General features: G+C 42.0%; 1 protein-coding gene across 4 annotated transcripts in view; it reads right to left on the reverse strand.

Annotated features, from left to right (window-relative positions):
* The window catches only part of KIZ (kizuna centrosomal protein), a 50,418-nt gene that overhangs the window by 18,785 nt on the left and 5,752 nt on the right, over positions 1 to 25,881 (reverse strand). For 3 of the 4 annotated variants that reach the window (XM_063327947.1, XM_063327946.1, XM_063327949.1), the window contains exons 3-11: positions 24,336 to 24,492; positions 20,092 to 20,184; positions 15,294 to 15,660; positions 12,350 to 12,599; positions 7,842 to 7,976; positions 6,559 to 6,723; positions 5,111 to 5,261; positions 1,962 to 2,121; positions 882 to 947 (exon numbers count right to left, since the gene is read on the reverse strand). In XM_063327947.1, the coding sequence (XP_063184017.1) occupies positions 882 to 947; positions 1,962 to 2,121; positions 5,111 to 5,261; positions 6,559 to 6,723; positions 7,842 to 7,976; positions 12,350 to 12,599; positions 15,294 to 15,660; positions 20,092 to 20,184; positions 24,336 to 24,492 (1,544 nt within the window). The remainder of the gene's footprint in view (positions 1 to 881; positions 948 to 1,961; positions 2,122 to 5,110; positions 5,262 to 6,558; positions 6,724 to 7,841; positions 7,977 to 12,349; positions 12,600 to 15,293; positions 15,661 to 20,091; positions 20,185 to 24,335; positions 24,493 to 25,881) is intronic. The other variant, XM_063327948.1, reaches the window with a different exon arrangement.

The following is a 25,881-nucleotide window of genomic DNA, read 5'->3' on the forward strand; positions in this document are numbered from 1 at the left end:
CAAGAAGCACATTTTTATATTTCAGCTGCAAATTAGGCTCAAAAAGCAGCAGAGGAAAACCTCTATAGAGAAATGAATTGCTCTCCAAAAGACAGGCTATTTCGAAGCCGTAAAAGAGCAGAAAAGCAACAGTGAGCATTGCATAAGCAGATGCCCTCGCACCTTTCTGTCAGAATACACACCTGCATAAATAAATATTTAGCCAAACATCAGAATTTATACGGAAGCAGCCCACCACTTTACAAAATCAGGCAAAAGCAAATTGAGACTCATCGCAAAGAGCCCTGCCCTGAATACTAATGCATTATTGATAACTCAGGACCGAAAAGCAGCGACATCTCAGGATCCTGAGCAAGCCTCATACATCTGCTGCGGGAGGATCTGAACACGTCTTGATAAAACCTTATTGCTAAAAATTTTGTGTTATCAGGCAGCTTTTGTAACAGAGGCAAAGGAACGGCTTCCCGGCTAGCAGGGTTTTTCCCTGCGTTTATTCTAATGATACACATTCAATTACTCGAGAAAAGAAAAGAATCAAATCAGAAACATCTGTAGTTTGCCATATAATTACTGGATCTTCCCCACGGAGACTGACCTTTGTAACACTGATACCGGGACCTGAAAGGCTAAATGACAGGATATTCACATGGTTTAAATGTATAACATGATTACAAGGAATTAAATAGGCGCTGTTATTTTCCATCTTGGTTTACGTTAACATAAGCGTGGACTTTATGATCTTACGTTTAATCTTTGCGCTCAGTATGTAGTAGCTGAATTTACCCACTATTAGTGGACTCAAACCACTAAAATACCATGTTTTCATTATATAATAAAGTTGAATACTGGATTCGAGGTTAATATGCAGCCATTACTTTTACCTGTAATAGGAATCTTTTCGACCGCGCTTTCTTCCTTGCTCTCATCTTCACACCAGCTTGTGACTTCTGGATGTGAACATACCATAATGAAACACATTTCAAAGTCACAGTGATCAGACTGGTTTGTTTGCTTTTAAGCCCTACTCCCTTTAATTTCTCACTTTTGTTATCTCTTGTTTATTGATCTAAACTATCCATTACCGTTCTTAAAAGAGGCACCTACTGTGAACTTTCCTCGCATGTGAGGCTACCCTGCCTCTCTGTAGCTTCCAGAGAAAAGGACAAGCTAACCAAATGTCTTAAATAATTTAAGACCCAATGGGATTTAGGAAACAAACAACCCACAGTAACTCTGCGATCTCGTCCGGCAGCCCGACAGCAGCAGCGTATATCATACCGACTGCGGAAAATTAGTTTAAATCAAAGTCTCAGTCTCCTCCGCAGATAAAAGTCGCGTGAATTTAGGAGGCCTAAAGCAGTTTGTTTACATTTGCCGTGTAAAGAGCATTGCAACCTAATTGCCTGTCTCTTCCGGACTTTGATGTAAGGGATGCTCTGAGAGCAGACTGAGCAAGTTGCCGTCGCCAGTTATTACACCAGACTAATATATTACTTCCTTATCTAAAGAAATTAACTGGGTTTTCACAAACGCGTTCACCTTCTAAGCTCTGAAATGGCACCACACACCTTTCTCAGCATGAACCCTTTTATTTTTGAAAATTTATTCTGCGGTCTGGCTTTCTAATAAAAGGCAATGAATATATCCCACAATTTCTAAACGTTAGACATTTTTAAAATACATGCACACCTATAGATCCAATTTTAGTAACAGCCACGAGGCTTGCTTTTCTACTCCTGCAGAAAAAAAGTAGTCACAATAGGCATCACTCATTTTAAGAGGTAAAAAGAATGACAAACAATACTGAGATATTTAGGAAAATCCCCTAAAGTTCCTTACAAATATACATTAATTTGCCAGTCACTATAATACAGTCCCCTGCAGATTTGGATGAAAAAAAAAATGCATATATAGAGGACAATAACTTTGAGCACACAGCTGGACCTTTTAACACTTGTTACCTTGTTCTCCTGTGCTGGCGAGCTGGGTAGCGTATTTTGCCTGCTTTATTTCCCCACCGTCGTTTGGTATCAATGGCAAGCTGTAAGATGATTCATTACTCTGAATAGATGACCTATCTCCACACTCTTCTGGAAGGACTTCTCTCAACACCGGTAGAGCCTGCAGCATTAAAAAAAATAAAAATAACCACAGCCCTATTATCCTTCATCTCGAGTGATTCCCAACATACGTTTAGGCTAATCTATATCTGTTTCCAGGGTGTTTTTGTTAGATGCTAAATTACCTCCGACTTCAATCAGCACTGGCTCAGGAATTGCATTCTGCCTTGATGTAATGCAAACTTTGAATTATTCTTTTAAATCAATAGGTTTTCTGGAAACGCTTAGTATTCCCTGCCTCACACACTCGGGGTAAGCAAAACAGAAGGGTGTATCAAATATGCTGCAACAGCAACAGACTGAAAAGAAATCTCTCCGTTTCAGGCACACAGCAATAAGGCAAGTTAACCCACGGCGTTAGCAAAGGCTGCAGCTTAAAACACTGCCGAGACGGATGAACCTGAAGGCAGAGAACCCGACGCACAGCTTGCCCAAGCTAGCCTCAGCCAGGCGGGGTTCCGATTTTAATCCACGTTATTCCTGCACGCTCATAAAGTTTGTTCTCTCCCGCCTGTGCGTGCAGCCCTTTGCAGCAACGCTATTCAGACCTCCGTAGTTCAACGTATTTTTGACACAAAAAATTAAGTTGAAAGCCAGTGCCTTTATAGGGACCTGAACATATTGTAAACACGGCTGAGTTAAAAGCAGGCTTAAAATAAAGCAAGCACTTCTTAGGTTACCATCCACTTGTGTTAGAAGTACTGTGTGTGGCTTTGTAAAGCTCCTTCTGAGAGCAGGAGAAATCATCCTTCCTGGCATTTATTATTTCACAAAGTGCAGCAAAGGCTTTTTGGGCACCCCTCCTATCTCTTCTTTACTCGTAGGGTGTTCCTCTTGATTTTATTTTGTAACACAAAATATGGACTTGAGTCTTTAAAGTCTGCTAAATTTTCTGCTCTAATTGTTTAATAAAACAATAAGCCTGCAGTGCTGAGGACCAACACCTCAGAGGGAACTCCAGGTTTTGTAACTCCGGGGTGGCCAGCATCTCCATCAGGGCGAGAAGACGTCTAACATGCTGCACGAGCCACGCGGGTCTTATTCTTACAGGAGTGTAACTTGGCTGAAAAGGGCACTGGATTGCACAGCTTCCACAGCCAAGAGACTTCCCCATTGCTCAGAAAAGGTGTTTCTACCACACCAGCTCCCTATGGCTGGCCCATGTCCACAGGAACAACACCCAGTTTTCTTAACAGGGCTAACAGAAGAAATCTGTGCGAGAAGACAAAAACTGATAAGACGACCTAAGAGAATAGAAGACAGACATAACTTAACGATAAGAGATGAGGAGAAGACAGGCAGGTGGACAGACAGACTTTGTGGACCACTGGAATGAGTAAGATGCTTGAAGGCCCTGCAGGAGAAGGTGGACCTGCTGCTGGTCATCAGGAAAGCTCTGTGGACCACAAGCGCTGATGAGGACAGAGCTGGCAGACTTGACAGGTCTGTTTGTATGGTCAGGAGCTCAAATTCACCCCTTGCACCTTCACCCTGCTGCCTGGTTGTACAGTACCATTGTCCAGTGGGGTTCCTGACAGATTTTTTTTTTTAAGCCCTCAGAGAAATAAGTCAACAACATGGGCCAAAAATTCAAACTTTGGAGTCATAAATATTTAAGATCCTTATATGCAATCTGCACTGAGTTCACTACTACATTACATACGTTTTATGCTAAAGCAACTGTTCCTGTACATGCATGTTGTATAATTTATATTGATCCTGTTCTGTGCAACCTGCTTGGAAATAAGGTGTTTCAAAAGTAGAGGATGCATCCTGTCATTAAATTTGACTGGATCCACTTAATAGGTAATACAAACGTTAAACGCATGTGTGGTGGCCACAGTAACACGTAGTAAACAGATTATTACTGCATATATTCACCCATAAAGCTTGTGTTATTGAGCTTTGACTTTGTAAAAGTTTTTACATGCAATTATAAATTTATGTATGGCATTTGTTTATCTGTCACCAGCGCAATAATACATTCCTTGCTCATCTCTTCTACTTGACTGAACGTTTTAAGGACAGAATACAAATTACTTATCCATATGGAGTAAAATAAGTTACCCCGGCTACAACTGAAAGTGTAAAACTGACTAAAATATTACATCTTCATTATTTATTTCAAATGCTATTAAAACTAGAATACAGCAAAGCAGTTCAAACCACTTTTTAATTTCTCATTCAAAATTAGAGGAAATATTTTTTTTGCAAGTATTTTTTGGGGCAAAGCATGGGGCCAACTCCTTAGCAGCAGGCTGCCTGGCAGACCTCCCCATTCCCACCGCAGGGGTGGCGCAGAAGCAGCCGGGACATCGCTTCAGTGTCAGCGTCTCAGCTTTCCTGGCATGGCTGCTGCCCCGCTGCTGGAGGCAGCGGGAATCGGAGCCAAGCCCTCCCCTCCCCACGCGGCTGGCTGCTCTGAGCGTGCAACAAAAGAGGTCAGGGCGCTGGGGTTCTACCTAATGCCAACTTTTTTTTTTTGGTGAAAGTTACTTTATAACCTTTTGCATTAACATGTAAAAAAATAATCATGCTACCATTTGTAAAATGCTCTGCCTATTCAGTGTATCAAACATAACTCTGTTTAAAAAAAATTCAAATACATCATTCGTGATAAAAAGCTACTAAGCCACAGAGGAAGACAGATGATACAAGCCTTGTGATAAATTCACACTACAGCAAACATGTAAGCGTGTTTAAATAAATAACTGGTTTGAAGGGTGAAAAACACACCCTCCTGGAGACTGTTTTCTTTGTTGCATGAAGTGCTGTACATGTTTGCCCCGAGACAACTGAAGAACTTGTATTCTCTCCTTGCCCACTTCCTAACCATCTCCAAGGCTGATTAACGAATGCAGACTGCTTATCGGTCCCCTTAAAACCCACACACTGGATCACAATACCAGCACAAGGCTCACCTCACCTTAACAGCACAAATTAGTCTCCAGATGTCATTGATTTAGATATTATTAGATGCAAGTGCTAACCTGGTTGTCCTGCGACTTCTTGTCAGAAACCAGCAGGCTTCCAAACATCTCCACCACTTCTTCGGTGAGCTGAACCTGGTGCTTTTTCAAGAACAAGGCATGGTTGCTTAAGGAAGTCCGCAGCATGTCCACATACCTCTGCTGGTCTGGCCTGAGAAACAAACCCAAAGACCATTAGTGGGACACCCCACATATACAAGACTCACACCGGTGCCATGCTACTCATTTATCTAGACGAGCAGGTCAACATGCAGTGGGAAAACTCATCACACATTTTGTCCTTCATTTATGCTTTCTTTTAAAAATGTCCAAAGTGGAAAATGTAAGAAATCACTCGTGACTTCTCCAAATATCAGGACGATGGGCGGGCGCAATCATGATGTCTGTCCCAAGAGACATTAAACCTTTTCTGCAGCCCCTGGTCTCAGCCTTGGGCAGACCTCACTTACTGCATCAAGCACTCTGCTGGGCACCCACTTTCCCAGGCTTGTCTTTTTTATTTCCAGAATTTTTATTTTTGAATAAAAGTGCCTTTGAATAGAAGTGCCAGAAAATATAAATACTGCAATCTTGTTTGCCAAAGATGTTTGTTTTTCCAGTTGCTCCAATGAAGTTTCACAAACAGAGGAGTGAATTCCAATTAACTCCACAAGTGTTTGTCCCTAAGAAACCATTCAGGGAATATAACAACGTATTAGTGCTTGGCAGGCATATCAGCCTCGAAAAGAGAACCAGGTATAGTTAAATAGACCGTTCTTCAGTGCTCACAAGTGCCCCAATCCTGCTAACACTTGAGCATTGCTGAGCCTGTAACAGGGAAGAAGGTCTAGACAGAAGCTAAGTAAGGAAGAATGGAAATTGTTTTCATTACTGCATTAGAGAGAGTTAAAAAAAAAACAACAACAAAAATAATCATTCTAGCTTGTCCTTGTGGCATACACACAGGAAAAAAACTGCATTTTGAATAACTGCGGTTTATTGTTTTTAAAGGCTATATGCATCTTCTGCTTCACAGAAAAAATAATTTGCTTCTCAAAATTACATTCCCCATCCTTACGTGCCTGAGACTCGCCTTGAAGATCACAGAAATTACTGGCTAAGAGGTCTCTGAAGTTAATACGTTTCCCTCCCTGCCAGACCAGCCTGGGGTGGAAGATGCTGCAGACTCGGCGAGATGGGAGGACCTGGCCTGAGTGCTGCCCGGCAGAATAAGATTCACCATCAGTGAATGAAAAGGAAAATAAATGAATTTGCTTAATGTTCTCATTTCGAGTCACACGGCTGCTGCCAAGATGCGTAAAGATCAGCACTCAGATGTCTTTATTTTCCAGTGCAACTGGAGGTCTGGCCCCAGGTCTGCTTTCTCTGCACCAGCAAGGCAGAGCAGACTTGGGAAGAAAGAAAAGAATGCTAATCACACCCACATGCAAGTTTTGTGTCTGCGATACCTGGTTTGCTTTTCATCCACCGCTCTACCTTTAGCATCAAGTGTATTCTCAGGTACGAGGCATCCACTCAGCGCACTCTGTAATAAAGCCCGAAGCTGATGAAGGACAACTGCTTCGCATTCTTCAAGGTCGTCTTCTTTCAGGCTGCTGGCCCGATTACAAAAGCTACAAAATAAAGCAGATATTACCTGCAACGTTTGTTTAAAGCCCAGATAGCCAGCATCAGTTTGGAGGCAGAATCTGTAATATTTCTCCTGGCTAATGGGTTAACCGGTCAGACAGCCCAGAGGGACAAACATCTGTGATGCGAAAGATGCACAACAGGACAGGAAGGGCAAACCCAGCACTTAGAAAACACCAGGTTTAATCTCACACCTTTGCTTTTTGACAGGGAGAGAGGAACCTGTCCACTCAGTAAAACAGCTTCTTGACCAACCAGCCCCAACTATGCCGTGGCCAAAGCAGTTATTTCACAGGAACCCATGTCCAATGGTAGGCTGGAGGGGTCAGGTCAGTTTGGGAACCCTTCCTCCTAATTCCCTAGAAACCCTCTAACCATTAAGTTTATGGAGGCTGACATAAATAAAATTACAAAGTTCTTCTAATAAACAGCCCATGCTGTGGAGGGACAGTGAGGGCTCTCTGACCCCAGTTTTGTTAACACATGGGTTTTCATGATTCTCTTCACTCTTTTACATCAAAGAAGAAATTATTTTTTTAGTTATTGTTGTCTACCTCAGTGAATCATATCAGCATTACTAGCTAAGGGGATGCTCTCATTCTTGGAAATAAGTATTTACTTCACTTAAGGGATCTGTGGAGCAAGGCTGCAAAAAGTGCTACATTTAGGAAAGAGTATTTGTTGGAGTAATTTGCGTATGTGCTCCTAAGTGCCATATTTCAGCTCTCCAATGACATTAAAACAGTGGAAGGGGAGGGAGGCCTCTTAGCAACTGGCAATGTTTGTTTGCAGGAGCCCGCTTGCTCTTTGCACCAGCCATTTGTCACCACAAGAGCGAGGACCCCTGGCTCAAATCTCAACAGGCTCCTGCAAAGCTGCTCGGTAACAGCCTCTTGCCATTGCTCACCTGAATTCAATTAGAAGCGTGTAAGCAATCAACAACAAAATTACTACAAGCATTACGCTGGACGTACAGCAGCAAGCAAACAAGAACAAAGGGGATGGGGTTCAGGCATAGGCAGCGCTGCCCACCTCCCTGGTTCCTGCCTGCTGTGCAAGGGCAGCAGAGAGGTGAGGCAGTTTGCGGAGAAGCAGCATTAACCTGAGCAGCTCTGCCGTCCCCATCGTCCCCACGTGCTCGCCCTGGTACAGCGCCCGGTGCTGGGGTCTCGTCCTCACCACCACGTCTTCTATCAACTGCAGCGCACAGGAGAGTCCCGCCAGCATCCCGCCGTGCCTGCGGAGGGACAGTAAACAGGGGTCGAAGTGACTTGAGTTGCGACAGGTATTTTAAACGCATTCCCACCACACCAGTTGGAAAAAATAAACACCTCGGTTTAGCCTTCGAAAGCAAACAGCAGCAAAAACCACATTGCTTGAGCTCTGTAGAAAGAAAAAATAAAAACAACACAAAACCAAAAACACATGAGCAAACAAGCCATCCAAAAAATCAGCCAGGGACTGAGATGCTGCATTGAAATTAGCCTGCTCCAAGTAGTTTAATTCCTTCACCTCCACAATCGGAATAAATCTGGTGACCACCTACAGGTACGGGGACATAACTGGGATCTCAGAGGGGTTTTGATGAAGCTGCACCTCTATAATGATGCAAATTAGGACTTAAACATTGAAACAATACATCAGGCTAATCCTTGAACAGAGGTGTAAATGGCTATTCAGGTCCAGCCCGGCTGCCTGCTTTGTTGGGGACTTTCCAGGCCAGGTCTCCAGCAGCAATGCCCGCCAGCAGAGCCCCACAGGCAAAATAAAGATTTCTTTTTTTTCGCCCCCCCATATGTAGAAGCTGGCATATTTACACAGTTAACCGTGATTTATGCTCCCCCAAGTAAAAAGCTCTGTGCATGAAAACTTGCATCGTTTTTGCAATCATGTTAAGCTACACTGAAAAGTTGTGTTTTCCTTCAGACTGTTGGGCAACAGCGAACAATTAAGGGGGAGCTGCCGTGCATTTAGTCGAGTTTCCTAGACGTTTAATAAGCAAAACAATACCAGGGAGATCACATATGCAGTTAAACAGCGCTTTTTCTTTTCCCCCAGTCTTACAAACCCTGTATTTTAGCAGCCGGCTCATTTCCCATTGTTTTCCTCCCACTGGGTGGTCCTTCCAGGGTGCCACTCGAGAGGGATACAATAATAAAAAGGGAAGGGGAAGGAAGGGACACCAACATAAAGAAAAACAAAATGTATGACAATCTGCAGCAGGCTACGGATCAGAGGTCAGCAAACAAGAGGTCCTTCTCTTTTACAGGTTGCTTCCTGGAAACAGTCTGATTAAGCTGACAGCTTGAATTATGTGTTACATTTTGTAATGCACAATCCATCTGTGCTAAGTCCTCTTCAATGCAGCTGAAGCAGCACAGGCATAAGCTCTGCCTTTTTCCACCCCCTCAGCACAGGCCTTAAAATAGTCATCATCTTTCTCTGTGCTAATTCTCAGAGACCCTCTCCCCCCCTCCCGCTCCCTGGGTTTAAGCCCTTAAAGAAAGGGCTGGGTGCTATAAGGAATGGTAAGAGGATACGGAACCTTTCACCTCCGGTTCAGCAGCTCAGACTGACAACAAGCAGCCAAGGACTGGAGCTATCAGACAGCTTTACCTGGCGGGAGGGGAGATGGGGTGCCAGGTGAACAAGCCAGCCAAGCCACCCGCTCGCCAGTGGGCTCCTGGGCTGCAGATCTGAATGGAAAATACACGGCCCAGGCTCTCGCGCAGGTGTGAGCTGGCAAGACAAGTCTGAAGATGCATGTGTACAACCTCTGATCAATGCACTCGCCCAACCGTGCTCCAAAACACAGCATTTAGTTATTAAAAATGATGTTTTTGGAAAATAAGGTAGCAAAGTCACAGCACCCCACTGTGAACTGCAACCAAAGGGTAAAGCTTACATTAAATAACCTTTCATAGCAACATCTTTTTTCTCTGGTTAATAACCTGATGATGTTATCATGAGAACCATTCCCCTAGGTGGAAAAGGCACTTTGAAATCAGGCTGAACTCACCCAGAGGTAAAATGTGACGTGCAAACACTTAACTGTGGGGAAAAAAACTAAAATATTTTTTTCAAAAAAAAAAAAAAGACAATGGTATTTCTGCAGTAAGGTAGAAAAGGCGTTTTCTCCAAAAATATAAACTCGCAACTTCCTGACACGCAACAAGGATTTTGTTTTGCCTTTCGAGTGAGCTATGATCCCTGCACATGACAACTCCTTTCCCCTCCATCACTTGTACTAATTTCAAATAAGACACCAAAAGCATACAAATGGCCCAAAGACGACAGGCGAGGAATGATACTTTGTTCGGATGTCACAGCAGCGACACTGCTGCATTGGGAAAGTCCAAACTACAGATATTTTGATTTAGGACAACAAATATAAATAGTTTTGCAAAATCTCTGCCTATTTCTTCAGCCTGCAGGAATTTTGTAAGAGAAAAACACATGGACTGAAGGGACATAGCAAGACCTGTGGTATTATTCATTCTGTGAATCTAGCATGATATATTCAGACCAAAAAAGTTGCATTCTCATAGTTTGTGAATTCATATAATTGAAATTCATGTACTAACTACTTGGAAACTTTTCCCCAAGATTTTCAGCTTCTGAATTATTTTGCAAAACTCAAGTGTGCACACTGAATTTCATGTGCATTGGAAAGATGCACTTGGAAAACCCACCTGGTTATAAGCGCAACAATGGAAAAGGCTGCTTATCCCTCCACGAAACCTCCTGTGCCTCACATTTTTGAAATTTTATCTGCGTGTTAATTCTCAGGTAAAACAAATCAAAATTTGTATCTTTTCTGCAGAAACATCTTAACAGTGGCGATCCCACTTCCATGGCCTTGAGAAACGGAGGTATTCAGCTCGGCATAATCCAAGAGAAAACCACCACGTTCTGGTTTCAGTCGTGCTCCAGAGATAATGCGAGCAGTGAAACCTTTTGTATAATTTAGTTGGGCTTCAAGAGCGTTGCACAGTATTTTCATCAGCTTATGAACAATGAGGCATCACTAGCGTTGACAGGGGGAGAACAAAAGGTTAAATTACCATCACTCAGCTATGACTTCTCTAGCAAAGGCAGGCACTCTATGCAACTTCCCTACGAAGTGTTATGATTAACAGGTGTTATACAAAAGAAAAACTGGGTAAAAGCTATTTAGATGTAAATTAGATGATGTTTCCATAGCAAGCAACAGTCTGATGCAAATGTAAAATGATAAAGTTACAGAAGTGTATATTGATGGCCGCTAGTTTCCGCTCAACTGTCATCTATTAAAATACAAACTAATATTGAAATCAGTAGGTAAGACAACATGACCACGCATGTTGGAAGAATAGATGCATTAAGCACATTAAAAAGCTGTAAACAACCAAAAAGGAAAAAAAAAAAAAAACACCAGCAGCCGGCAAAAGAGTACTCCTCATTCTCCAGAGGTAAAAAACACTGGTTTTCTTTTGTATGTGGTCTCCCCCCAACATACAGCCACCACCTAACCACCCTGTATCTAGCTAACCACTCCAGCTAGGAGCATTTTGCATGTGAACAGTAGGGAGTTGGATGCACAAGGTAGGGAGACCCAAGGGGAACAACACCTGCTGAAACACAGCACATGCCTGCAGAAAAGGCTTTCTTCAATATTTCTGTTGTGACTGGGGGCAGGAAAACACTGGTAAGGAGGGAAAAGGGCGTTGGAGGATGCAGAGAACAAGGAAACAGAAGCGTGCTGCTAAGGGAGAGCAGGCAGGAGAAAGGCAGCAGTCGTAGGGCACAAAATTGTGAGGTAAGGCAGCGGTAGGAAGGAAAGGGGACATGGACATGAAGTACTGCAGAGGGAAGCGGCAGCAAATGGACTTTCAGAAGAACTAATAGACAGGAGATAAAGATGGGAGGGATGCTGCTGCAGCAATGCCGTGCAATAAGGCGGGGACCCAGGAAAGGATAACGGCAGTTGGCATAAGGCTGTTCGAGCACAGGGAGGGAGCAAAGCCAGCCCTCCCATCTGACGCAGGCAAACCCCTTGGACCATCTCATTGTGGGTATTGCCCCATCAGGATGGGGATGTGCTTCCCTGTCTTACAAGGGCATCGCAAGGCTGAAAATCCAGTGTGATTGGTATTTCAGGTGATACACTGGTATTGCAGTTGTTGTTGGCAATAAAACCCCACCACTTTCACACAGCAGCAGAGGACAAGATGTGCATCTCTGTGTTGTGCTTCCTTCATTCTCTCTGCTATTTCCACACAAAATGCTCAAGAAATTCATCCAACTGGAAATTTTAATGTACACAAAATATGCTGTTCAGTAATTTATAGGTACTATTAAATAAATTTGTTGAAATAAGATTTGCTTATATTTAAAGAATGTCTATTACATTTTAACAACAAACATACTTACCTCCTCCAAGTCTGACGTGAATGAGATACCTGAAGTCATTTAACCACTAGCACAGAGGTAGCGAAATACAAAATAAGTAAGAATTTTGCCCACCTGTATGGAAGCTTTAGTGCCAGTATCAGCCAGGCTGTGAAAAGAGCCTCCAGGGCATAAGCTAACGAATAAGTACCAGCAGAGAGAAGATACATAAGGACATACCCGTCTGGTGCTGAGCTGACTGAGGGCTCCTTCTGCACTGCAGGAGGGTCTGGTGATTGCAGCAGGGAGCCCTCTGCAGTACTGGCATCACTACCCTGCTCCCCACTGGCCCCTGGCAAGGCCGTCCCCTGTGGCACGCTGGGAGCGCTCAGCATCACCTCCTCAGCGCTCATGGGGACGGGGAGCTCAACGCTGCTCTCCCGGTTTGCCTCCTTAAAAGTCCACCAGTTACCCAGGCGAGGCTTTGGTCCTGTAAAAAAAAAAAAAAAATAAATTATTCCCAAAACATTAGCAGGACCAAGGAGTACACCATAGCATAGAGAATTAAACTAAGATTACCTATGCTGTCTGTTCACCTCTTTCAGTTATCATGTGTGTGCGAGAATCCCTCTGCTTCTCCCTTCACTTTGGGTTTCCCTGCCCATGGCCCCGTGTCCTTCTGCACTCCTCTCGCAAGGGGGAGTCTGGGGAGGCTCCAGCCTCCACACTCAACGCCTTTTGGGTCTGCAGCTCTCGGCAGGTGGGAAACAAACCTGGCACTCCTCAAAAACCATCACCGGCATGAAGGCCAGGGCTACTTCACTAAACCGTCTCTGGAGGAATGATGACACAGAAAAGCTAGAAAAAGCTTTTCTTAGGGGAAAAAAGTGCACCTGAAGAGGCTACTATTGTACATATTTTTTAAACCTTGCAGAAGAAACATGTGCCTGGAGGCTTTTAAACTCTACGCATTAATTGCCTTCTCTAAAAGAGGAGAGTACAGGGCTGAATCATGCTTCTAAGACGACAGATACACGCTACTTATCTTTTTATAGAATGCCAAAAGTTAATGGACCAGCTAGTGCTGTAACAAATTAGTATTGCTACAGAAATTCCCAGTTCTTCATAAAATTCACCATGGGTTTAAATTAACCAGCATTTGTACACCTGCTAACGCTACAGCACCCAGCATTTCTGTTTGTCTTGGTCACGGAGTTTCACTGGAACCAAATCACCTAAGGTTTATGCCAAACAGTAGCTGATGCCAGGATAGGCTCTCAGCCTTGCTCCCAAATTTGTGAAGCAAGTTATGTGCAACAGAAATGTCACTACTGCGCTTGCTGGGAAATGAGGATGGAGAGGAACAAAGTTTTGCTCTCCAATTTGCAGGGAGGAGAAAAGGGCCATTTTCTTGCTTCTTTAACCTGTGGGAAATGGGATTTGTTCCTTCCTGTATTTTGTGGTGCCAGAGGCTGGCGAGCACCACTCTGCACCAAGCCAGCAGCAGAGCCCAGTGTGTGCTCGCTCCTGGTATGGGACAGCCAAGCATCTTCATCAGTTCTCATTATTTGCAGTGTGGAAGGTCAAGCTTAGGAGAGCTGGAACAAGCCAGTCCCCTCCACACATTCAAACCTGGACCACATCAGCCTGTTCACTTTGCAACACGCGTTTGGCAGACAGACAGACATAAAAAGCCCTGGGCAGTCTGAGGTGATTACCGTGCCATTTGACAAAAAGCTCGTTTTGATTTTGAACCCAACTGTACAGTTTCTCTGAAGGTAGAGATACTGCATTCCAGAAATTAAATGGGTATTTCTTTCCCAGACACGATGCTGGCCATCTCAGCCTTCCCTGTGGGGAAGAACCAGCGCTTTGCAGCGCCACAGGCAGAGCCTGGGGTTAACTTAAGCCACACTGGACTGGTCTCCTCCCAGTGCCAGAAAGGACAGGTTTTCATTAAAATAGAGAAGTGGCAAATGCATCAGATGAAAGAAAATGAGAGGCAAATAAATTCCTTAGAGAAAGAAAAAGGAATGCAAAAAAACCCCAAACAACCTCAAGAAAGAGAATGTCAGAAAAGCCCCAAGAAGTGGCACAGAAGAGCATCTGATGGAGATGCCAGCTTTCCTCTATAAAGAAAGCCACAATCATTACAGGAGAGCAGGGTTGCCACCAGTTTCCATTACAAATAGCTCCATTTTAGCAATTGTTATGGTGCTTGGAAAACTAGTTTAAGTTGAAAATTGCTATGTTAACTGGCAAAGCATGGGAGAGTATTTCTGCAAGGTCGTAAAAAAAGGAATAAACTGTTACTTAGCGACAAATCTTTTACTGTGACTTCAAAAACAAGTCCATTAGCTTACTTCAAAGTAACCAACCAAGCCAGTAAAACAGCAGAGAAGACATTTTGCCAAGATGGTGGGGGCGGGCGCACAGGGAAAGAAGGAAGAAAAGGAATAAGAAGGTGGAATGCAGCCTTTGAGGGCAGCACATCTGATCCCAGAGCAAGAGCATCTTGTCTGGGAGATCTGCAGTTCCTTTCTCAGGAAAGTTCAGAACAAGACAGAGAACCACCATCGAGGAGTTAATCCAACCACGTACAGGGACATACTGATCCTCAGTCTACATGGCCAAATCCCAGTTTTGGAAATAAATAAGTTATTGTTCACAAGCATCTGAGGGAGAAGGAAACCACTGAATCATTAGAGTTGGAAGGGACCTTAAAGATCATCCAATTCCAACCCCTCTGCCCTGGGCAGGGACACCTCCCACTAGACCAGGCTGCTCAAAGCCCCATCCAGCCTGGCCTTGAACACTTCCAGGGATCAACACGAAACAGAAGAGGTGTACTCTTCCAGTGAAGTAGGTTCACATTAAACCTCTTAAAAAGAGACTCAGACTACTTCAGAACAACCACAAGCACAGCAGTGCAGAAATCTTCACTTTCTAATAGTGAATCTGGACAGGCTTAACCCCCAGCATGCCCAGATAAGCGATCTGTGAGGAAGCAGAGTCAAAAGAAAAAAAGGAAAAAAAGAAAAAAAAAGAAAAAGAGAGAGTGCTGCTGTGCTTCAGCCAGACTGCAATACATATAGGGGAAACCAGCAGCCATGTGCATCACTCTGGTTGGGATGCATTTGCCCCAGCGCCGGGCAGAGGCAGACAGGCATGTGCCCTGCCATACCTGGGATGCTTCCCTGCAGCCATTCCTCCTCAGGTTTGGGATCAGATGCTGAGGAGATGAGCTGCTCGGAGCCTTCCTCACTGGTGGCAAGGTCTCCACGTGTCTCTGCTCCCTCCACTAATGCATCACACTCTAAATCAACGCTTCTGCTCTCTGGACCAAGTCCTTCAAATGATGGAGAGCACGAAGGCCAGTCGGGCACCAAGCAGCTCTCTGTGGGCTGGGAGGGCTTCTGCCACATGCCCAAACCTGCAGCAGCTGAGACAGCTGATGTGTGGCAACCCATAAAGACTGTTGCTGGATGATACAGTCCTCTTGGCATGGCTGTCTTGGTGCTAATTCCTGCCCGTCTTCCAACACACAGCATCTGAAAAATACAAATGGGAAATAGCCTAAAGAAACAAACAGGCATCATGTTGCAAATGGAGCTTCTAGAGAATCACATGTTGGTTTCTGGAGAGAAAATTGTCACAGAATTCAAGTATTTTGTATAGTATTATTATTACACAAACACTTGGCATGCCTTTCTTGCATTCTAGCGTGAAAACAAGGGCCTGGACCTCAAATGAAGCTCTGTGGACCAAAACAACTAGTGGCAAAAGCACACCGAACCCCCAATCTGGCTAACAGGGACTGAAATACATGAAGGACTCTAAATCAAAACTCAATCTAAACGGTAACCGGTTTTTACAAGCAGGCAAACTTTTAAAATTAAGATTCCTGCAAAGGCTTCTAAGACCCTGGGCCAAAGCACGACATTTAGATCTACCCACCCAAGTCACTGAAAACACCTTTAAACCCTTGTGCTGTATTTGTGCATGACTGTATAGCCGCAGGTAGCCTGTGGTTTAGGTACTGCAGAACCCCAAAGCCAAGACATGATCATTAGGATGCCATTGCAGTGTCCATGGCACACCTGGCCTTTCTGGAGCCACCTGCAGGAGCTGCTCTGAGCAACCTCCTTCCTCCTACTCTTCTCATGGTCTTCTCTAAAAGGCAACAGGATGAGAAAGGGTCCTCAGAGTTTGAAACATATATCTGACATCGCTTACTTGTCTATATATCCACCTTTGCTCACAGCATGTCAACAAAGCAAGTAAGAATGAAGCAAAATTCATTTTACTCATCGTCTTCTTTCTGCTTTTTCCTGTCTGTTAAATCATGCTGAAGAGGAAGAGTGTCTACTCCGCTAACACCACGTACATGAAATCGCATTTTCCACAAAGCAACTTTGGGCACGGAGCAGAAACATGTTACACAGCGCCTCCCTCCAAGAACTGCTGAACTTGCATAAAAATAGTTCCAACTGTATAACCACTCTGCTTCTAAATCCCAGTGTTTTAATACTTGCCTTTTTCTCTTTGTAAATCTACTCAATCAGAACAATTTAGAAGGAGGGGCTACTGCCACTACTACTACTAAAAGGTCACCGCCAGTTTATGCAAAGCCAAAGTTAGCTATCGTAATACCATTGTTCATGCTAAGCAGGGCTTACTTTTCAGCCCCGAATCACAGCAAGACAATTTCCAGTCACCTCCACACCTCTCTCCTCTCTTTCATTGCCTGACCTCTTCCTACCATACAAAGTCAGCTGCCAAGCCCAGCTTAAAGGAAACAAAGGCATCTTGTCTAGTCTGTGACCAAGTTTCATTAAAAAAAGCTCAAGTTCCACGTAACAAGAAGCAGAACAAAAAGCCATGAAGTTATTTTAAGAAGGAGTAAAGGTTTGCTACTCAGATTAAGTTCACAGCTTATTCCATCACCACTGCTCTCGGGTTCCTCCTAATTACTTTTTGGGTCTTGGATTTGCTGCTTTAAAATGCATCTAGCAAGTACTTTATGGATTTAGCAGCTCCTGGATGTAGTGTTCCAGAACAAGTGCAACTCAAACAGGTACAAGTGCTTGGCAGAGTCACAGCAGACGCACATCTCTAACAAGCTCCTCTTTGATTACGGAAAAAAAATAATCTCTTCACCACCTTTGCATTCTCAAAGCAAAAGCAGGACAGATAACATTGGTCTAGGTACTGTTTTTACTACCAAAACAGTAAAAACGTGTAGATGACTTACCTAAAACAGTCAATGCAATTACTGAACTTCACGTTGCTCCAGCTGGGAGTTAAATGAAGTCTCTCCACAAAACACACTTAACAATCCTCTTTCTGGTTGTGGAGTGCAGGCTCCACACTTCTTCCTCCAGAAACAAATACAATCTTTTTTTACTATCATTAAAGTGTTTTGAAGAGAACAAAGCTAAGAAAAAAAAATGCCTTCCATTAGGACTTACAAAAGGGCCCAATCTCCCCCAGCAGTAGATCACCACAGGAAAGCTAGGGAGGTGAAGTCAAGCCAGAGGCTCATCTCTTCCAAGTGCCAGCGTCGCTCTCACCTAGTGACACCCCCTTTCTCAGAGAAGGATGCTCTCCCACCCACGGGTGTTCCTTGGAGGTGCCCTATGCCCTGCGTCCTACAGACATGGCAGTGCCAAGATGCACAAGTCCGAAATCTTCAAGAGACTTCAAGAAAGTGCTTCAAAGTTCAAGAAGCCAGACTGCATAGCACAAAGGTGTCAGAAGCCCAGGTTATACAGCGATGTCAGCTGAGAAGGATCTCTTCAGTATGGAACCTCTCCTCCAACTCGTAACACTGGATTGCCATTACACTGGGCTTCAAAAGACTAGCGGTCAGGTTCTTTCCATGGAGAATCATGGTTTTCTAGACAAACACTGTTTGGGTATATGACTTCTGAGCTTAAGGACTCCCATAAAAACTGAGCCCAAGGAGATGCATATCCCACGTCTCAGAGAAGTAGCAGGTATTCACATTGGTGTTTTAGAGGCATTGGGATACTGACCATCTCTAGAAGACTGCTTCAGTATTTGTCCTTCATCCCTGAAAAGGTTACCACACAGTCACTGGCATCCTAACTAGCCTGAAGGAAACCATTACAATACCAGTGCTGGCAAATAAAACTGTTTCCAAGCTGTGATGATTTGCATCCTGCATATACCACCTGCTAACCGCACATGTTTGCTACGACTAACTCAGTGCCACATCACCAAGAACAAACTCTTGTATTTTGGACATAAGAACAAGCAGGTTTTAAGTGAGGGGAAGGTGGTGGGAAACAGGCACAATCAGTCAAAAAAAATAATGCACTTACAGAGTAAGATCTGAGACACATCACATAGACAGGGCAAAAGGATGCACAATTTAGTTGAAGTTACCTTTGTATTTATGGAGGGAGATGAGAAGGAGAAAGAAGGGGACAGGGGAGGAAAGAGTCCACAATCAAGCTACTAACTGTAATTCAACATAAAGTGACATATTTGGGTACATACCAAGTTCTTGTCCTGTTCGAAACCTGCTAATAGCTTTTAAAAAAATCTAAGCCACACCATAAGCCTTTGATGTTCTAGTATGTATGTAAACTTTTCCATAGGTTAGAAATCTGTTTCCTACGCTGACAGCTTTTAATTGAAGAATCTAGCATTCAAAAATAAACTCACCTTTTCACGTACGTCTGAATTAAAAACATAATTCACAAACTGCTGGAGGCCTGCTTATATAGGTCAAGGTTGCTCGGGTTCATTGCTTTATACATTACAGTTTAAAGAACGCTCTAAATTCAAGGTTTTTAACTTTTTAATCTATGGGGAAAACTTCCTATAAACTCAGATTAACGACTGCTAATGCACTGAAGAAAGAAAACCGAAAACCTTCCTCCTACTATAAAAACAAAATAGTGTGGCCTCTGTTTCTTTTCTGATAAGAGTCTTAAATACCAAACATTTAACTGCATAATAACATTTACTGGCAGCCAGGCAGCCTGCTTAGCAGATATATAAAGCAGGTAAAAGGAGAAAAAGTTAATTTCTTGGCTGAATGATTCCATCGGTAGCTATAGGGCAAACTAGAAAGTCTTTTAGTAAAGTAGCAGTTGATTCTTCTATCAATCTGCAGCACACATACTCTTCCAAGGAATGCATTAAATATGAAAATCATATCCCGTTATCATCTGTTTCCAGCTTTCAGCCCAGTAAGCTTTTCTTAATGAATGCTGTAGCCTAAGGGACAAGCATGCTGTTGGCTTTTCTGAATAATGGAGTGATGCTACCATTTTTGCTTATTAGAATATCGACTAGCTGAGGGGGTTTCACACATAGTCACAAGTGACTACTCTTGCCAGCATGCTCCAAGTTATTACAAGATGTTTTTAGACATTTCATCTAAAAGAGCTTTACTGCTTTTAGTGAAGAAAACAGCTATGGTCTTGAACTGTATCATTTATATGGAGATAGGAGGAGGGATTAGAAGCCTGCATTACTGCAGATATATAGCAGAATATATTTAAGTATTCCTTGTCAGTCTTTTTGTCTGTTACTTAGATATGCAATCTCTTTTTGCTTCTTCTGAGAAAAGGTCAAAATGCACAAAATTATAAATACACCGTATGAATCGACTGCTGCATTTTTTAAAAATATCATTCATTAAGAATATTTCCTCCTCAGTCAAGACCGTTCTCACGCTATTCAGCATATAAAAACCAACATGAGGATGAATACAGACAGTTAGAGTTCTCCCTCCTTTTTAATTCCAGTTCTTTGGTTGAAATAATTGCACTTTTTACCCAGATTATTCTACTTCACTCAGGCACTAAACAATATTTCACACTACAAATGCCACAACAAAAATCCCCACGCAAAGACTGCTTAGCAATGCCTGCCTCCTCATGCAGCAGCTCAGAGGAAGGCACATCAATGTAATAAAACACATTTCCCCCCCACTTCTGCATTACCTGCTTGTTGTATTCTTCTTCCTTGTCACCTTCTGCTGACAAGTTACCCTCTTGAAGGGATAACACACTTTTAATTTCTGTTCCATACCATGCCTAAATGTGAACAAATCCATTACGTAAAATTGAAGGCCAAAAAACCCCCACCACAAACCAACAAATACTTTGCAAATTGTGCACTTTTAAATGTAATGTCCTAGCAGCATTTTTCACTCGGACTACATTTTAAAAGCCAGAGATCCCATTTTCTCCTAATTTTTCTGCTTCCCTGAACAAATGACATGGCCTGTACACAATCTTCTGCAGGCTTTTAATACACATTTACTTATTCATGTAATTTACAATCCTACAAAATACTAATAACTTGTTGACTCAAATTTATCTCATCCCAACTAGTATTTGTAACGCCAAATTATTTCTGCTGTATCCAGACAATGACTCTGCCGCTTTGGGATCAAACGAGCTTTAGAATTTGTTTTTGCTTTACATACATCATCTTAGAACTCATTGAGCTATTATAAGGAAAAATATATGGCAGATGTTATGAAGAGCAACCCAGCATGAAAGGCAACTTGCTGTAGTATTACTAACAAACAACTGCATAAACCATCTTCACCTCCACTACATTGTTTAATTGACCAAATGTAATGCATTCATAGTAGGACTACTGCTTAAAAGCCAGGCACACGCAGCACCTATAATTAATCCTGTTTGTTAGTAATTGTAAACCCCAATAACAAGTTACATCGGCCCTGAATGAAAGCACTTCAATACCTATTCTGCATCAGGTAATATGCATGAAAATAAATCTTTAAAACAATTAACTTAACCAGCTCTGCACTTCACTCCAATGGTGCATTCAGCAAGTCTGCTATTTCCCAGGTAATAGAAGCTGTTCATAGAATTGTAAACATGAAATTTTAAGAAACAAAAACTAACCACATGAAAATTAAAGATGCTCAAAATAAACTCAAATGTAACCACTGGATTTTTCTGCAAGCTTAAGTGAATTTACTTATACTCCCCAAAATTACTGAACAAATTGCAGACAGAGACACAGGTGGAAAAAAGTGAATCTTTCAGAAACAAAAGAAGTTTTGTCAGCTACAGACACATAATAAACTGTGCACATAGTTATGATAAAGCAGTCCTAAAGGGCATTCTCTCTCTACAAAAAAAAAAAAAAGAAAAAATAGTAATAATTTCTTTCTGTGTACCTCCATGATAGATTAAATGATTACATGCTCCATAATTCTTACGCAATCCTCAACAAGGGGGCTTTTCATAACTGTAGCAGAGAGGATATGTAATCTGTGCTCTGTTCAACAGCTCAGAAAAAAAAATAAGTCTAACCTGGCAAAAATAAAATGGATGGCATAGAGACATCAAAATGGAAGCAATGAATGAAAACACTGCATGCAGATGCAACCATGGCACAACTGTGACTCACATCACTACGTTATAACAACCTACCACTAGTCAAACCGGTGTGCATTAGGGTTGCTCAGGAAAAAAAAAAAATCCTTAAAAACAGGGTAAACCTCGCATCACAACATACCCTTCCTGCTCTGCTTTAAATAAAAATTAAAAAAAAAAAAAGAGAAGGGAATTACACGCACACACACAGGGACAGCCTTTAGACTATATGTTACTAAGCTGAAGCAAGGAAAAGATGCCCTGTGAATGTCACCAAACCCATCAGGCTTAAAAGAATTACCAGGCACTAGCTGGGCTACAATTGTGCAAGGAATTTATTAACGTGGGTATGCAAGCATGGGATGTTAGCCAGCCCATTGGTTTATTAGAGCTGAAATCAACTGCCACCGTAAGAGATAGCTCTGTCTCTTCCTTACTTCCAAAGGCAGGGAGACCAGCTAGCAACCACCCCCCTAGATCACCCTCTCTGTACGCTGAAGTCAAGGACAGCACGTCCCAAATAGAAAATGTACGTGCGAACATACTGGCATTTCAGAGAGAATGTTAATCAACACAAACAGGCCTCATCACCCCATCTCAAATAACATACATAAAAATCTTCCACATGAGCAGAGAAAAGCAAAGATTGGGGCTATTTACTTTTATATGAAAGACAGAAAGCAGTGTTAATTCATTGCAAGTTACAGCTAACATGGGGAGAGTTGTGTGGGGCCAGCTAGTCATTGTTGTTCTTAATAAAAAAAAAGGATTTTCAGTGAAATCAAAGACAACTAGTTTAAAAACAATGAAATTGGGGGGTGGGGTGTTGTTTGGGAGTTTTTTTAGCCATAATACATAAGCTTTTTGTCAAATCAGTACAATATGAGGATTCAAAAAGGACTAGACACTGCATTAACATCCATAGTTGAAAATCCATCATAGATTTTTAGAAAGGACAACAGCTCACACTTCAGGTCATACATTTATCTATTGAAAGAAAGGAACTTTTCTAACGTAAGAACTGCATACAAAGGGTTTCTTGCCCTTTACTCTGATGCACCTAGTGAAAGCCAAGCCAGATGGGAGGGGAGAGGAGCGAGGAAGTACGTTGCTGCTTATACATCGCTACTTTGGGCTAAGCTCTAATAGCACTTCCTAGTGCAGTGTTTCCAGAGCATATCAAGAGAAAAATGTCAAAAAAAAAATTTTAAAGTAAGGTTTACTTGTTTGTTTTCAAACTCCTACATTTTATAGTTTTTCCCCTTCCATTCCCCCTGTATTTATGTTGCAGTCTGATTCTTTGCTCCTCTTAGCGTTTTTTCAGAAAAGCTTATATATTTCTTTTCACATACTTAGAATCCTAGAACAGATACTTGCTGTATCAGAGCCCCTTAGCCACCCCACATTTTCCTTTCGCTCCTGTACCACTGTCATCCAGGGGTGCTGCTGCACACTCACATTTTCTGGAACCTGGACCCAGGCTTTTTAGACACCTCCTTTTAAAAGGATCACAGTCTTAAGTTTTACTGTCTCAGATCAAGCTGTGCGTGCCCCTGAAGAGAAGAGAGGGAGGAAAACAGTATGCTCCAAAACCACTGTTCCTGTTTTAATTCGAAATGCATTTCAGAGAAATAAAAAACAATCACAACTGAGTTCCAGACAGCCACACAAAACCAAGTGTCAGCACTAGGCATAGGAGCTTAAAATACCTCAACTAATTTGTTTCCTTCCCTCCTTTCTTCCATCAAATTAAAAAAGGGGAGTGGCAGAGGGACAGAAACAGTCCTCACCAAATATTTCAGAAGAATGCTACTGCTCTTAGAAAGTAGATATAAACACATTTCCCGTCCAGTTTTCACCTCCTCAGAAATCTGACTCCACATATTAGTGGCATGAGCACATCACAATTTTATTTTTTTAAATCTGAGATCATTACCAATCTATATCACTTTGCGACACCCCAGGTCGTTCTTCACTGAATAGCAAGACAACATATTAATCATACGATTCAAAAATCCTCAGAGCTTGGCTGTTTCTTATAGTAGCCTATTAAACTGAAAGTACTTCAGTCGTGAGGTATGATAAAAAATCCCGTCTATTTTATAACCTCAAATATGGATCCTGATCAAGTTTTGTATTGCTAGTTGGCTGTTCAGTAACAGAACTTAGCGTGACCTCATTTTAGCTCAGGTTTAGCCCAGGTAGCTCACACACAGTAATTTGTTGTAACAGACGTTATTTACTCTAACTCTTCCTCTGCTGATGACAACAGAGCAGTAAGCAGGGGCATGACTAAGAATAGCTATTTAGGGTGTTCACACCAGCAAACTTAAAAAACACATCCTGAAACAACTTCCATTAAATGTATTTAGGTATTCTTAAGTAATAAAAGCCTTACTAAAATACAGTTTTATAACAAAGTCTTGATGAAACTATTTCAACTTGTCTTCTTGTCCTAACCTAGATACCGCTGGCTTATCTTACTACTAACGCTCCAAACACATGGTCCATTTCCACATTTTTTTGATCTCAGTTCTCTCTCACCTCCAAGAGACTCAGAAGCACAAGGCACTTTACTGTAGACGAAGTGTAGAGTTCTGTGAAGCATTGCCTACTACCTCTGCAGCTACAGTAGGGTCTATTAGATCATACATTAGCACAGTTTGGGTTCATTTCAAATTCCTAAACATTACCACTTTAAGCACTCCAAAACATATGATGAGGTTTCACTAGCATCTGAAATCTTGATGTGCATAATACTCAGTCAAAACCAATTTAGCAACCCTGTAATAACAGCAAACACTAACATATTAGGTCTTATAGAAAGTTACTTCCATCTTCCGAATCATCTCTGAACTTGAAGTCTTCATATGAGCTTCAAATTGGTCGAATTCCTTTAAAAAGGTCCGGTTTCGCAGAAGAGCTCCTTTTTGTCGTTCATCTATTTCTTTCAAGTATTTTTTCAGCTTCATGTATTTTACTTTCATTCTACAGGGGAAAAAGAAACTGTACTTAAAAGAGTACAAAAATAAAACAAACTCATTACAATCACTTTTCTTCAGACACATACATACTAACCCTTATGTAGAAGTTGCCCCCCGAGCCCTGCAGAAAGGAGGAGACACATTCTTCTGCACAACTGTCCAAAGCTACGTTATAGAACTGACAGGATGTCTCCTCTCTAACTTGAGATATAAACAAGTGTTTGGTGTTCAAAAGGATAAGTATATTAAACTCTTGTAATTTTGTTTCAAATTGATTTGGTTTAGTCATATCACATTAAATCAAAATGGAAGTTGTATGTAGAAGAACAAGCTCTCGATGTCATACAAACTGTGACATTAAGGCTGCGGTTCCACGAGTGCTTTAAGCCAACCTAAATCCATGCTGCCACCAGAAGGGGCATCTCACTCCAAGCCCTTTTGTGTGCCAATGCTATCTGCTACACAGCCACATGGCAAATTAGGCCAACAGTAATCCAGCTGAAAATTAATGTAAACCGGTTCTCAGCCACCCAAAAACAGATTCCCTTCAGCCAGACCTATTTTCTTATCTGATTACAGGGCAGCCACACAAGCGTTGGTGGCAACAAAGGGAACACATGAACCAGGGGACATCAGGAGCCTCTTTTGGTCTCAATCTATCTACAGGTCTACTTGAGTCAGTTGTGGAATTGCAACCTAAATCCCCCGAAGCTGCCAATATTTTCAGAGAAATTTCAATTCAAAACCTGTTAGAGTAAAATAAATCAAATAAAACCACAAACCAAAACATATGTGATGTTTCCCCACCTGTGCAGGCATTTTTTTTTTCTTAAATTTATGTTTTATTTTCTAATCTAAAGGCCCTCTTCCAGAACAGGAGTTTCTAAGGGACTGGCTATTATTACACCTAGCCCTCAGTCCCTTGAGCCAAGATAGAAGAGTCACCTTTATGAGCTTTACAAAGCACATTTGAGGAAAGAAACACTGGATGAGACACTTTTTAGCCCTCTTTTGTTGTTGGAATTATTTTTTTTTTTTCAGACTGTATATGCAATTTACATTAAATTGATAATGCAGACACAACACAAGGAGAAGACTAGAACCTGGAATATCCTTTAGGAATTCCTAAAGCTTTCAGACTTTCTATAACCGTAGGACTTTCTAGCATGAACTATGCTACAGTGATTTTGTAAGAGTTGCATAAAACCAGCTTGCATGTAAGTTATTACTAACTACTATAATAAAATTTCAGTATTATACAATAAGGTAGTTATGTTATTGCTGAAGTTATTTCATCAATAACTTAGAGACATGAATCTTACATTATACTTCACATACAAATATATGTTTATTGTTATAAAACAACTTCAAGATAACATTCTAAAAGCATTCC

This window comes from Chroicocephalus ridibundus, chromosome 3 (genome assembly GCF_963924245.1).
Source record: "Chroicocephalus ridibundus chromosome 3, bChrRid1.1, whole genome shotgun sequence".
In the NCBI taxonomy this organism is placed as follows: Eukaryota; Metazoa; Chordata; class Aves; order Charadriiformes; family Laridae; genus Chroicocephalus; species Chroicocephalus ridibundus.